This window comes from Galleria mellonella, unplaced genomic scaffold, assembly GCF_026898425.1.
Source record: "Galleria mellonella isolate WM207_F2 unplaced genomic scaffold, CSIRO_AGI_GalMel_v1 utg270, whole genome shotgun sequence".
NCBI lineage: Eukaryota > Metazoa > Arthropoda > Insecta > Lepidoptera > Pyralidae > Galleria > Galleria mellonella.
In genome coordinates, this window is record NW_026442062.1 from 2,374,044 (window position 1) to 2,390,224 (window position 16,181).

General features: G+C 34.1%; 1 protein-coding gene across 3 annotated transcripts; it reads left to right on the forward strand.

The window, feature by feature from the left end:
* The first annotated feature begins 502 nt into the window (after positions 1-502).
* On the forward strand, positions 503-9,109 carry LOC113514222 (uncharacterized). 3 transcript variants are annotated; one of them, XM_052895354.1, is made up of 4 exons: positions 503-551; positions 3,619-3,854; positions 4,570-4,726; positions 6,468-9,109. In XM_052895354.1, exons 2-4 carry the CDS (start codon positions 3,665-3,667, stop codon positions 9,088-9,090), a joined length of 2,970 nt encoding a protein of 989 aa, XP_052751314.1. In that variant the 5' UTR covers positions 503-551; positions 3,619-3,664; the 3' UTR covers positions 9,091-9,109. The 3 variants fall into 3 exon arrangements, with proteins under 3 accessions (XP_052751314.1, XP_026754040.1, XP_052751315.1); XM_052895355.1 differs by lacking the exon at positions 503-551 and having other exon boundaries at positions 3,496-3,854; positions 6,468-6,550; positions 7,562-9,109; XM_026898239.3 differs by lacking the exon at positions 503-551 and having other exon boundaries at positions 3,495-3,854.
* Positions 9,110-16,181: the final 7,072 nt, after the last annotated feature.

Here is a 16,181-nt window from a genome sequence, read left to right on the forward strand (position 1 = left end):
ACGTAAACCAAAAACATACCTAATTCATTGATTTTGCAGTCGCTGTAATTTTTTCAAGCTATATTTTTGAAAGGTATGCAACATCACAATAGTTCAAAAGAGCAAGGAGCAGAAATTTAAAATTTTTTCAAGCTTTCCCCTAGAAACTACAATAAGGATTTCTTCAAAAAGGATATATTAAGATTTATTTAGAGCTGCAAAACATGTGATCAGTTTATAAGTATAATAGATGTATTGCATTGAACAATCTCTATTATGTTGTAGATATTTATTCCTTTACCTTAATTTATCTTTTATGATTCATATAATGTAATTTCAAGAAATACTGAAGGTAATACAAGAAATTAATTTAATTAGACTTTTACATAACTGTTACAAATTAAGTATGTACCTATCCGCGAGATTAGATTTCTTACTCCTTCTTAAGATCTCATTACTACTATTAGATTTTTTTTTCTACTGGCAATTAACTAAATGTCAAATTCTTAACTCTGCGGAAGTACCAACATTTATAAATTTAATTTTAATAATTAATTTCATTTATCTATTAAGTAAGTATATAGTTTTAATATAATTTCCTTATTATTATATTTTAAATATAAAGTATATAAAAAATGAAAACATTAAAGTGTACTAACTATTTTAAATTTATTTGTAAATACATTTCAATTATTAGAATTTGACATTGACACTTGGCGCACTGACAGTCCTGTGTTATATTAAAAGAAGCCATATAATCTGTGAAAGAAGCTAAACTTTAATCCTAAGAACAAGGAAGAAGAAAAGATAAAATAAAACTGCAAATCATATAATTGCCTTCTTTCTTCTTATGCAAAGTAAAATGAAGACGAAAGATACACCATCAGTTGCTATTTTTCTCAATTCATAATTTTTTTGAAGGGTGAAAAAGGAATGGTAACACCGCCTGCGCTAACGGGATACGCTGGCGGAGCACCAGTGAAGGGTGATAGATGAGAATGAAAACAGGCCAGTTAGCCCATTATGATGAATTCATCAGGAATTAACCATGATAGTTTCCAGGGACAACCGCGAGGAGGTCGACCTGATAGGGTATTAGTCATTATCATCAAATTATTTGCAATGACAAATTTTACATTACTGGATTATGTATTCAATAGTTTATGTAGAAAATATGCAAGCAGGTTGTATCTGAATTTGGTAGGGTTATACGGCCATATAACATTTTCTCTAAGAACAAGAATTTCCATACAAGGAATGATAAAATAAAAACTGTAAATCATATGGTTTCCTTCTTTCTTCTTATGTAAATTTAATTAGTAAAAATCTTAGAGTAGCAGTTGAATACCTACTTTGTTAGAAGTAGATATAAGTACATGGAAATATGACCAGCGTGAAAGTAGTAGTAGCACTAATATATCACAATAGATTTAGTCTTTTTTTATAATTCAAGTAATTGACAGTTTATTTATAACACAACATACACTAAATATATAAAATACTATATCACACTATTATATAATTATATAGTTTGTAAAGACAATTTTAGACAAAAGACAATTTTAGAACACGAACAAATATTAAGGTTACTAGGTAATTGTTATAAACTCTGCTACTCTTTTCTAAATGTATGTTTTATGACGTGCATTCTCATTGTATTATTAAAGAATTACCTATCTGATGTCTATTGATTTTAATTTATAAAAGTAATAATATTTTTCTTTTTCTATTTTCAAATTTCACTAGAGTTTATTAATACCTAGTTTGCACCTTAACAAAAAAGATGATAAAAGATACATCATCACTTGCTATTTTTGTAAATTCATAGCAGGCTCGTGTATAGAAATGTATACGGCCGTATAACTACCAGGATGAGCCTTCTTGGCATGTTCGTCTAGATGGATAACTTGTAGAGCAGACCGCCGTATAAGACGCTGTCGAACGTCTTTTCCATGTCTATGAATAGTGCAACGGCGCATTTTCTTTTGTTGAGAGCTGTTGTTACAGTACAGTATCCTAGTCAGTTGCAGTGTGGTTGAGTGTTCGGCTCTGAACCCGAATTGTTCACTTGTTGAAAATGTTCACTTCTTGGTTTGATGTGGGCGGTTATGTGTTTGAGTAACAGCCTCTCAAACACCTTCGAGATATGCTGCAATAATGTTATTGGCCGGTAAGATTCCAGTTGCAATACGTTTTTGCCGGACTTAGGCAGCGTGATAACTTTGCGTATCTTCTATAGATCTGGGAAATGCCCTGTGAGCATAACACAGTTGTACAGGCGTGTTACTGCCGCTATAATACGCATTAGTATCTACCAATTCGTATTATAGCGGCAGTAACACGCCTGTGTATCACACCAGGCATTAAACCAGATGGTGTGTGAACACCATCTGGTGTAATGCCATATTCGTGATACTATCGTTGAACCGCAACTGGGATGAAGAGCTGGTCGTTGTTTGTCTCGCTTGCTCAGCAAAGGGGCAGACCAAAATGGAAGCGACGATTTTCGTAGTACGGACGGCTGGTATCGGGAGCGCTGCAATGTGCGTCTGCTCTCATCGGCTGCGATGCTAATCCGAGCTATATTTAGGGGGAAGAAGAGAGGGGCCATATAAAACTGCGAATCGAGTTTTATGCCGGTTATTCATTTATCTTGCGCCGCGTAGCGCGCAGCATGTATGCGAATAGTTAATAGTAAGTAGCCCTACCATTAGCCATAAATCCTATGTTGCTAAATGAACAGATTGTAAAATAATAAAGAAATTGATAGAGAAGGCGAAGCACATAGTTTGCCACTGGTCTGCTGGCCAGTCACAGACCGTACATATATAAACAGCGCTCATTCGATCGCTGTTCATTGGCTTATTGGCTTCGAGGTTTCTCAGCTTCATTAGCTAAAAGACCGACCAAGCGAAATAGAGAAGAAACGGCAAGCTAGTACCTTGCTTCACTATCACAGAATCCTTCAAGATATTTGTCGTTTCATTCATCGTCATTCTTCTTCACACCCCTTATCGGTCTTCACCACTCAGTCATCGTATCATCGTGTTTCTCCGTTTCGTCACCGTGCCGTCAGTGTATTGTTGTGTCGTCTACGTCGAATCATTGTGCCGTCGAGGCATCGGGCTCGTCAATAGTAGTGTTCACGCACCTGGTCCTTCGAAATATTCAACGTTTGCGTTGCCGACGGAGCCCCATTTGGGGGCTATGCCTTGTACACCCACTGTGTGCTGCTCGACTTTTTATTGGGGGTGCTTTCTATGTGGGATAGGTCAACGTCCGGGCGTACCAGCGCCCCGGTGCTAGCCGAAGCGCCCTTCGAGCCTTGTCGTCAACGGCATCACACACTATAGTATAATTATAACCTGTTCGTTTCCATAACAACAGGCTAGCTAATATAATGAGAAAAGTAGGATTTTTGTCTAGATTGGTGATATATTATTGACCCAGTCGGTTTACGTAGCTTTTATGAAGTGCATATAAGAGAATGCACTTCGGTTATATACTCTTTGGTCTCCCTAATCTGTGTTGTTGGTTACTTACTCTATACTTCATTCGATATTTTTCCATATTTTAATTTATTGACTTTTTTTGTGTTATCGTGAATTTTTTTAATCCCGTACTTATAATTTCTTTCAGAGCTGAATAGCGGCAATAAGAAATTATATTTAAGTTATATTAAAAAATGCACGTTAACCAATGTTCTGCATGTAACAGCACAGATTTGAATCTAGTTGATGGTTATTATTATTGTGCTGAATGTGGAACTCAAGATGTAAATGCAAGGGGGTTAGTAGTAGACAAAAAGCAAATAGAAGATGTTACTTTGATCAGTAAAAAGAACAGGATTAAAATCGTAAACGAAGGCACCAAATGTAAGTTTCGAGATTACAAGCTTTGAGGTTATTACACATTGCGCACTCTTGTTATTGTTTTATCTTCTGACGGTTACAGTAATTTAGTCCTAAACATATGTTGACCGTCCCTAACGGTACCTATACTGACCTATTAAAAATTTACATATTCATTCTCTAAGTAACTACACAAGTATACCTAAACAGTTTATATATAATCAAAAACTGAAATCACATCACATAGGTTAACTTGCATGTTAGCTATACTACAGTTCTCTCATTAGTACATACTTTCTTATTAAATGAGCAAATTGTAAGTCAATTAGACATTATTAGTATGATTTAGTTATAAAAGTGTGCAAGAAAAACTTGAAATCCAATGCTAATGTTTGGGTTGCAACAGTCATTGCAGGTGAATATGTTCCATATATAAGGAAAAAATATTGCCCAGTAGTAGAACATAAATAGTTTGCTTTGGAGGAAAGGGATTGTTAGTAATGGGATCTACAATCTTATTAGATTGATCTCTATGCTGTTTACTCTAGTAATTATCATGTTAGGTTCTTGAATTTGTCACATATCTGCTTCCATTCTAACCTTTCATCTCTTACTGCTGCCTTACCAACGTATATTGATAACAGAGGCAAGGCTACCATTCCATTTTCATTCATAAAAAAAATAGTTGTTATCTTTGTCAAAGTTAATTTTTGTATTATCCTTATTTTCATGTTTTTAGTGAGTGGCGAATGGCACAAATGGCATGCATATAATTATATATTGGTGGGATTGACAGATGAATTAATTTCCATTGGGGCCAAACCCAGTCTCAAATTGAAAGTACTATGGCTGTGGTCCTTATATATCAAAAAATACCAGAACAAAAAGGAATTGGGGTATGTAAACATTATTCCCACTAGCTTTTATTCTATTATGTTATGTTATTCTCTTCTACTAATAATAATAGTAGTCAATCTTCAAATGTTAGCAGTATTCACATACTAAAATTAAACAAAATAATTCTAATCAACTAACCAATGATATGGTGCACACTATGCTTCTACTGTCTAGTTTAGTAAATTGATTTATGTGCTCAATAAAAAAATACTTGTATTATATAAAGTTACAAAACCTAAGTTAATTGTTATTAAACATCTTATAGTGTCCCCTTTAAAACATCACCAAACCTAGTGTGTTGGCAAACAAGTATGTGGCCCACTAGATAGTAAGTGGTTACCATAGCTTATGATCGCCTGCAATAAATACCAAGCATTATGCATGCATTCCATGCATGCATGCCAGTCCTGAAGAAAACTCTTTACCTCTTTTTGAAAAACCCCATGCTGTAGTATATATGTAGTATCTTGGAAACACCTCAACAGGGAACTTATACCATAACTAGAGCGTTCATGAGAGAAAACATCTCTAAACCGTGCTGTATGCGACCATCCAGGCTGTAAAATATGGGAGTGAACTCCTTGTTAATGATGAATTGTACTATGATAGAAAGTGGCTGTGGGCAACACAATGAACAATTTCTCTGAGTACAGTATGTTGTACCAGCAGTAGGTAGTGTCATGCAGTGTGACACAAAGATACCATTTGTAAACTTGTGTTTATTGATAGTTCTCATAGTTTGTCCTTGCGCTGAGTTAAAGGGTTTAAGGTAGTATCTATTATAGAATTTTGGAAAAACATCATTATAAATTTTTATGTTTTTGCTTCATGTAGAGATGAATCTTTGGGTTCATCTCCATTATCAATATTTATTTATTATAAAATCTTTATATATGATAAGATGTTTTATTTCTAAACGTAAATGGAGATCTGAATCGAATATTACTTAAAAAAAGATGCCGTTCGTCATATCTCTTCATTTTCAGAACACTTTGCTTGATAATAAGTGGAGTCTGGGGGTCCTTGGCATTGACGTTGTAACGTCTAATTTTGCGGACATCTGGAGGACAAGGCTAAGATGGCTTCCAAAAAGTTAGGAGTGCTCAATAAAGTGAGACAGTATTTCACGCGGGAACACCGCTTGAAATTGTATAATGTTCAAGTTAGGCCACATGAGGAATACTGTTCTCATCTATGAGCAGGAGTGTCACAGTACCAGACCACATTCAGAGATGAGCGGCTCAAATCATTGATGATCAGTGTTTTACTGGTCCGACCTGACCCACTGAAACTGCATAGAGATGTTGCATCTCTGTACATCTTCTACCGAATTTATCATGGGGAGTGCTCTGAGGAATTTTTCGGATTGATACCTGCTGCTGATTTTCACCACTGTACGACCAGCCATAAACTAAAGTTCCATCTCAACCATTTGGACGAGTGGCAGTCTTCCACCGTGCGTTTTTCAAGGCATTTTAATCCACGCACACGCCACCCACTCTTTGGAATCGACTTCCAGCAGCAGTATTTCCGAAATAATACAATATCATAACCGTCAAAAAAAGAGCATATTCCTTTTTAAAAGTCCGGCAGCACACCTGCAATGTCGTTGGTGTTGCGGGTGATCATGGGCGGCGGTAACCGCTTGCCATTAGATGAGCCAATTGCTCGTTTGTCCCCTGTATTGTAAAAAAAAGGTAATTAATATAAAGTTATTACATTTTTATCTTTTATTTTCAGATTGGCAGTAAAAGATAGTGAAGACATAAAGGATAGTAATACAAATAGGAGTACAGCAAAACAAAATCGCGATATGTATTTAGGTTTTGATATATCACTTATTAGTACTCGACTGTTACTTACAATATTATATCTGGCACTTAATTTTGATAATACTGATATTCAGTTGTCTCATTTACTAAGATTTGTTCAAGAGGGTCACCTTAACTTACATTTTTGTACTAAATATCTACCCAAAGACATAGATGTGTCTTTAATTGATAAATTCAAAACCGCTTCAAAACAATTTATTCCTACACTGTATTTTATGCGGTACAAAGCCATGACTTTCATCAAAACATTTTCATTAGGTCCACCATTAATTCAAAATGTAACAAATCTGGTTGATCTATATGTAAAAGAGTTATGTCTTCCTAATGATTTTAAAAACCTAGTTTATTCTCTAATGCATTATTTTTCACCAACAAAATTTCTTCAAGTCAAGTATGCTGATGTGAAAAACACTAAAGGAATCCCTTTTTACGAATGTACAATAATGTCATACATTCTCTTTGCACTGAAAATGTGTTTTGGATTAGATGATGTTTATGAATTAAAACTGTCACAGGTAGTTGATAAAATAAATGAGGATAACTGTTATCTCAAATCTTATAAATTAGGGGGTCATTCTGAACCATCAGACAGATTGTTTTCATTTCGTGAATGGTGTAATTTTTTGCGATTCCGAAAAACAATACTATGCAAGTATTACTGGCCTCTGGCTGAATCACTTTATAGTAATTCAGATGATTATGTTTTTATGGAACAGAGAAATATAAAAGAGCCGTATAGAAAAAAACCATCATTACATGATGAAATTACTATGACTTTTTTAGATAATATACCAATAGAAACAGAATTTGAGGTGATTCCTAAAAGTGAGTTCCAACCCACTTTAACACCACTAACTACCTACACTGATGTTGTGTTGCAGTATTATAATGATCCAGAGTTAAGATTATTATTGAGTGAAGATTTTACTCAATATTCTATAAAATATGCTTGCCGCCAGTTAAAATTGTACACCCCAGAAGATTGTAATAATATTGTTGTAGGTATCCATGTTACAGATCAAGATATAAAGTCGAAAGTTGTTGGATGTCTACAAACAAAAATTTATGACATAGAAATGGTGTTTGTAAGAAACTGTGATAATAAAAATTGGATGAAAACCAACAGGCCAGCCTTGAAACATATAAAGAAAGTTAGCAATAGTGAAAGTGATAATGAATATGATTCAGACGAAAGCATGTCAAGTGATGCCGAGATGGTTAGTAAAAATTATAATACTCATATTGAAGATAATTATAAAGAAGTGGTAGATACTATTGTTGAAGAAGATGAAGGTAAAAGTATTTTTGATGACGAGTTTCTAGATTATGAAGTTAAAATCAAAAGAAGTCTGCCTGATGAAGATATGGAAAGAGTAAATTCATTTCATAATATCAATTTTAGTGACAATGTACATAATGAAAATTTAATAAATAATGAATATGAAAATCTGAGCATTGATAAAACAGAAATATCAGATGCTAATTATTATTTCAATCCAGAGACTTTTAATAGAGAAAAAACTATTGAAGAATTAATTTTATTGACTTGTCAAAAATATAAAATATCGGTGCCAAAAGAACATAAACCCAAAGAACCAAAGAAAAGGAAATCTAAATTCCTCAATGAAGAAGCAGGAGCAAGTGAAGCTAAAAGATTAAAGAGATTAAGTAAACCTGGGGAAGCTCAAAAACAAGTTAATGATTTACTTTCCACTTATTATAGTTATTTACAAAATGATACATTAAATACAGTATCTCAACAGATTAAATCTGTAATTCAGTCTTTTGATAAAACAGAATTAAGAATAGATCTAGAAAATTATCAATTAGATGCAAATAGTAACACTACTTTTAATGAAAACGAAAAAAATAATCATAACATATCTAATAATGACAGTCGATTAAATTCTCAAGTTGAATCAACAACTGCAGTACCATTTGAAATAGACGAAACGGCAAATTCAGATTCTTTAAATACTTTTGAGAATATAGACATTGACAACAAAAGTGAAACAATTAATGATCCTAAATTTAATGAGGAAGTGTATGATATTAAACAATTATATGTGAAAGTAGCTGATCTAAAAGAGAATGATATAGATGATGTATTTGATATTCAGGATGACCCAATTTTAGAAAAAATATTAGACAAAAAAATAGAAGAGACCGCCAATAAAAAACCGATAGAATTAAAAAATTATGTTGACAGTGATTCTTCAGAAGATGAAATACCCTTAAGTGTAATTAAGAATCAGAAATTATCTAAAAAAAAGAAAGCGAAATTAAAATCAATGAAATTAGAATATTTAATAAAGAATAGAAATGAAATAGAAAGATTTCATTATTGGACGCGACATTATGTGAAATTGTGTAAACAAACAGAATTTGAAAATAAATTCAATTTAGAAATAAGTGAGAATTTGCCCAAAAGTTTTGCATTTGTCATAGAAGAGTGTGCGGGGATTGTGAGATGTTCTTCATTTCTTTTATATAAAAATTTGATGGCGTTGGAGCGACGTTTATTATTATAGTAAAGATCATAAGTTGAATTATTAATCTTTATTTTACAATATACTAAATAGCAAAAAGATATAAGCACTATAAGCTATTATTTATTTAAAGTTGAAATTTTCTCTTTTTGTTGTTGTCACTTTTATTTTCTACTAGCTGTATCCTGCGGCTTGACCTGCATGAATTAGTATAAAAAGTATTCTATGTGCTAAGTTATGAACTACCCATGTACTAAATACCATTCAAATCTGTTCAGTACTTTTTGTGTAACAAACGTCCACCCATCAATTCATTATTACAAACTCGCTTTTAATAATCGAATATAGATTAATAGAATTTACAACACCATCTTGTGATAATAACATCTCTTTTTTTATTAGAAAGCATCAATTATGGTTTAATAGATTCATTTTGATTCCAGAAATTTCTCATAATACTGTTTATTTTTTCTAGTTACAGCTGAAAATATTATTTTCAGCTGTTAATTGTTCACTGCAGGACATAAGCTTTTCCCATAAGGGGAGATTTGCCAGTAGTTGCCATGCTTGACAGGCGGGCTGGCAACCGCAGTTAGGTCTTTCAGGGTGTTTTAAAAGGGACGCTGCTGTCGATTCTTCGCCCTCCCTTAGTCACCTCTTACAACACCCACGGGAAAGGAAGGGGTAGCCCATTCTACACTAGGGCACATACGGCGTTCTTAATATGATGTGTCGGAAGTCATTGAAAATCTTTTAACTATAAAAATATTACAAATGTTACAACAAATAAGTGTTATACACACATCAACATCGTCTAGGGATATTTAGAATTTTCTCAATAAAAATATAAACAACATGCAACATGTATATATTTTTGAAAAGCCCGTTCAACATAATATAAAGTTTTATTTTAGTAAAGACAAAAAATGGTAAAATTAAATATGTTTTTTTATAAGAAAAAAGAAAAATAAGATACGTATTCAAGTTTTTTAAAATGATACAAAAATTAGAAGTCAGTAAAACCACTCATGACATTAATAACGGTTCAACAGCAGTTTTTCATGCTTTGAATCAAGTGATCAGTTTTGTTATCGAGTATTGTCGCAGGTCTTTGCTTAGATGCAAAAAATGCTGCTTTTCAGTTGCAATGTTTGCAGAAAAATCCTTCAGAGCCCTTCTTTGGAGCATGTCCCATCCGTGCTCTATGGGGTTTAGGTCTGGTGATTGCGTGGGCCAGCTTAAGACTGACACATCTTGCTCCTGCAGCCAGCTGGTCATGCTTCATGGTCATGCTGGGCGGGCGTTGTCTTGCATGAGTGTCAATTCTTGGCCCATTTGTAGTCGATGAGGATGGACAAATGGTATAATTTTAATTTATTTATTTTTTTTTTATTTTTTTTTTTTTTTGGAAAACGTACAGCTGAATTACAGTCAATACATAATCAAATTTATATCTATGTTAAGCCATGAATCGTTTTCACATTTGCGTGATGACAATGATCGGTTTTTATATATGCAAAATACATACATACACATACATACATACATTCATACACATATATATATACATACACATACACATATATACATATACACACACACACACACACACATACACATACACACGCATACATACACACATCTATAATAATTAAAAAGTTATAAATTTTGATGAGACATCTTTTAGCTTGATATATAATAACAAAACAAAAGTAATATAAAGCAAAACAACATTACTAAAATAGTCAATTAGGTGCAGCAGGGCGAGAACCAAAGAATGATTTTGCCACCTGCAATTTAATTGCATGCGGCTTTGTGTGGAACAGATCAATATCATGGTCAAACAATAATTTGTTAAACTTAACTGGAGCTCTGCAGAAATATGAATTTCGCCTAAAGTTGGTTCTGTAACGCGGTACATACAAACACGGTGTTTTCCTACGATTTCTAGTAGGAACAAAAAGGTTTATATTTTGAACCAGTTCAGGACAATTAATATCACCTCTTGCGATACTGACTAGCAATATTACATCTGCTATATCCCTTCTAGTTGCAAGAGGTAAAAAATGAAATCGCTTACACCTGGATTCGTAGTTGGGATCATCAGTTCGCGCCTTGTATTGCAAGTACTTCATGAATCTCCTCTGAATGGATTCTATCCTATTAATATATACATTATAACACGGATTCCACACCTGAGAAGCGTACTCGAGTAAACTACGCACATAAGAACAATACAGAACCTTAATAGGTTTCAAACTATTGAAATTGGCGGAGGACCTAATAACAAAACCGAGCATTCTTGATGCTTTATTTACAATATTGTCAATATGAATATCGAATAGGAGTTTAGCATCATGCGTGATCCCTAGATCCCTGACATGATCAACCCTTACTAGCTGCGAACCTTTCAATGTATAATTAAATTTTAAAGGAACCGTTTTGCGCGTGTAAGAAATTATGTGACACTTGCTTATGTTCAAATCTAATTTATTAATCGTACAATATCTATCAAAATGTTTAAGGTCTTCTTGTAGATGTAGGCAGTCGCTTATGTCATGTACTCTAGCCAATATTTTCATATCGTCAGCAAATAACAAGATAGTAGAGTAGTGGAAATATGACTTTATATCGTTTATAAAGATAACAAACAATAGAGGACCCAGGATCGATCCCTGAGGAACACCAGAGGGTATCCGATGCCAGCATGAGATATATCCTTTAAGGGTCACAGCCTGAGTTCTGTTGTTAATATATGATGAAAACCATCGAAAAAGGTTGCCATGAATACCGGCCAGTTGTAATTTTTGAAGAAGTATCAGATGGTCAATTCTATCGAAGCATTTACTATAATCCGTAAATATGGCATCCACCTGATCACCCATATCCATAGCTGAGGAGATATATTCATTACTTGAAAGTAAATTGGTTACTGTGGATCGCCCTTTGATAAAACCATGTTGATCTATGATAAAGGATTTGTTAAGTGCATGATAGAGTTGCCTGTGGACAATTTTTTCCAAGATTTTAGCAAAATGACATAATTTAGAGATAGGCCTAAAGTTTTCAATTTGCGATTTTGATCCTTTTTTATGTATAGGAACTATGTATGTTTTTTTCCATATATCCGGAACGATACCTTCTCTTAGCGATCTTTGGAATAGAATGGAAAGTGGTAAACATAAACTCTTAGCACAGCGAGCAATCAGCAACGGGGATACATCATCAGGGCCAGCACCCATACGTACATCAATATCATTGAGTAATTTTAAAAGTTCACTGTTATCTATCATGACATCACCAATGCCAGAGGAATCTGAGGTAAACGGTAGTGAAAGTGACAAATTGGTAGGATCAGAAGGAAGAAAGTTTGTAAGGAAACAAGAAGCAAAGCCGTCACATATTGCTTGAACTGAATCTAACGTTTGGTTGTTGTACGTCATTATCGACGGTAAGACATTGTTATCAGTATTTAGGCTATTTATATACGTCCAAAACGATTTGGGATTTTTAACTATAGCGTTTTCAGTTTTTTGTATGAACTTATTATAACAATCACACTCAATCTTCTTCGCTCTTTTCCTTAACAAAGTAAAAGAGTGATAGTCACTTATATTACCATAATTTTTATACTTTCGCCAGTACTTGTGTTTCTCTCTAAGAATTTTTTTGAGAGCAGCGCTATACCATTTTGGGAATCCGTCGTTTCTAATATTTTTTTTAGGTATATGTTTGTCCCGTAACGCATAGATGTTTTTGTAAAATAAAGTAACCGCGCTATCAAGAGGACAACTGTCCAGAATATTACACCAAGAAATGCCATCGAGTTCCGTGCAGATGGCGTCATAGTCACCCGTGTTGAAGCAGTACTTCACTCTTGAGGCACTTGGTAAATATGACACCTTTCTAATACTCAAAGATATTTGTAAGGATTTATGATGGGGATCCTCTGGTACAAGCGGTGCCAAGCAGTGTTGAACCTCAAGAAAGTCATTAGAATATACCAAATCCAAAATTCTACCACCAGAATTAAGGTGGTTGTTAAACTGGAATAAACCGCATTGGTTTATTGTATCAAAGAAGCTAACCTGACTTTCCCCTGTCATGCCAATTGGCTTTAAATTACCATCATCTTGAAGCCATCCTACGTTACTTAGATTAAAGTCGCCCATTAGTATAAATTTATTATTTATGGAGTTATTTACAATATTAAATAAGCTTTCGGAAAATAAATTTAATTGAGTGTTAAAGGAATTACCTAGATTCTGAGCACAAAGGTATAATGTACAGAGATGAATCCTGATAACTTGTGAAGAGTTTATATTTTTTAGATTAAGAGTGACCCAAATATCCTCCGCTGAGGATCGCCACTCGCATCGTTCTATCGCCGCAAATTCCCTTCGGACCGCTAGTAGTACACCCCCACCGCGATTCTGTTCCCTCAGAACATAGTCACGGTCACGTCTCCAAACCAAATATCTATCATCAAAGAGCTCCCCATCCTTTATCCCCTCCAATAGCCAAGTTTCTGTGATAGAAATCACGTCATAGTTGTTAAGCATTAGGTTCCTCTTAAATGTGCTAGTCTTACTGCGTAGGCCTCGAGCGTTCTGATAATAAATATTAAGTGTTACGGTGAATGATAAATAAAATAATTATATAACAATAAGAATAAAATAAATGTATATGATTTCACTTGATGTGTTAATATTGAATAAATTACGGTGAAAGGGATAGAACTACCATTAATATTATAAACATAGTTGATAATGAGTGATAATGGTATGCTAACCCCGTCTGCGCTATTGTTATACACTGGCGGGGTATCAGTGAGGGATGACAGATGAAGATGAAAGTTAACCTACTTTAGCCCATCCTAACGAATTAAACTAGAATTAGTCACGATAGTTTCCAGGGGGAACCACGTGGAGGTCGACCTGACAGGGTATATTGCTAGTAATAGGGCTATTTGACCCCATTACTAACAATCCCTTTCCCCCCAGACAATTGTTATTAGATCCTGGTTACGTTATTTTTAGCGGTCATGGTGTTTCTAATCTAAACGAGGTCTGTTCTGCCACCGACATGAATTCCCGCCCAAACCATAATTACCCCGCCATGGTAAGGATGGACTTTCTGAGGGTGTTGCAAACGGCTCTTACGATCAGGAACTCGCCATACACGTACTCTTCGTGAATCAGGATGGAAATCAAATTGGGACTTTTCGGTAAACAGTACTCCAGACCACTGGATATCCTCCCAGAGCAAATGTTTATGTGTCCACTGTAATCTTTGCCTACGATTTCCTCGGCGCAGCGCTGAAGTACAAAGTAGTCTGTGAGCATGCGGGTTAGCTTTATGCAGTCTTCTCCTCACAGGTTGGTCACTTACAAACAACTGGTGCTCTGACTGGAGCCTTTGAACTAACTGCATGGCCGTAACATTTGGTTGCATTCTCGCGGCAACTTGCAAAAATCGGTCTTGCCGGTTATTGATAATGCGCCTCCCGCTAGGGTCTTTCAGCCACTTTACCAGTAGCACGATAACGTGACCATAATCTTGATATAACATTTTGTTTTGTTCCAATCGCCTCAGCAACCGTCCGTTAAGTAGCCCCCGATTCGAGTATGCCTACTGCCCGTAACATCTCTCTTGTTAAAAGGCGCCGCTGCATGATGAAAACAGTCGCATAAATTCCGAATAAATCACTAACTTGCATTAAAACATTAATTTGACAAAAAAGATTTCTAAAAATTATGATATGGTATTTAAAACATTCGAATTTCACCTTAGTAATGCCGCGCAAATTAATTGTCTTTATTTTTTCAAATTCAAATTTAGAATCGTTAAAAAAAACCTACAAAATATTTTCAAAAAAAACAAATGGTCAGTATATTTAGAATTTAAGAACTTTATATGAAATATCCCTAGACGGTGTTGAGGTGTGTATTTGTTATATACTTATAACACAACATTTTTTTTTGTCATACTAAATACTACTAAATCTATGGTATAATACATGCAAGAGGTAATACTGAAAATTTTCTATTGTGATAGTATAATAAATTTTCTATAGTAAAATAAGTAATATAAGCTGTTACCGATATTTTTATTTTATAACAGAATTTCTTTGTACGTTTGAAGCTTGCCACGTAGCATTTTTCAATATATCATACAAGGAAACTACTATTTACATGCGTTTACATGATAGAATTCGAAATACGGATATCTATAGAACCTACTAATGTGACCATTATAATCCATAAGATAAGCAAATCACACCTTGATCTGACCGTAACCTCACCAGTTGTATATAGGTGGACCATATTAGCGTATTTAATATTATTTTCCAAGAACGCCTTGTTAGAGTTGCAGCTATATATCTACCTTGTTAGGAGTACATATTTATGAAAAGATAGACCACCATGAAGGTAGTAGCACTTATACTGAAAACAATAGATTTAGTTCTTAGTTTAAGTAACTTAACAGTTTATTTGTAACAAACACAAAATACACGGAATACTATATCGCACTATTATATTAAAATATTATTTAATTTGTAAAGACGCTTATTTTTAGACAAAAGTCAATTCATAAAACATAACAAAAATTAAGGATACAAGGCAATAATATTTTCTTTTTTCTATTTTAAAATTTCACTAGAGTTTATTAATATCTTCTTTGCACCATAATACGCCTGGTTCCTTAAAAGAGGTACATACGTCCATTTAGAAATGTCTTTGCTTATAAATAAACAATTATGAGGTAGACTATGCTCACCTCAGAATTGTTTTTATGTTGTATAGTTTTTTATTTATGATCAAAAATATCAGAACCCCTCATCCTCTTTTTCCCTTTTTCCCCTTTACGGCATAGTACCCACTTGTTTCAATGCCATATCCGTCATTAATGCCGTATACTAAGGGTGAAAAATAATACCCTTTGTCTCATAGATTTAGGGCCTATTTCACAATCGAAAAGTAAAGTTCTGAGTAAGCTACTTGTCTTTGGTAAAATATATTGGCCTGTAAGTAATAACACCTCAATGCTTAGAAACTTTTTTTAGTTGTTATAAATAATTGGTTGTCAAACAAATACACATCGATCATCTGTAAAACACAGGTGAGAAATCA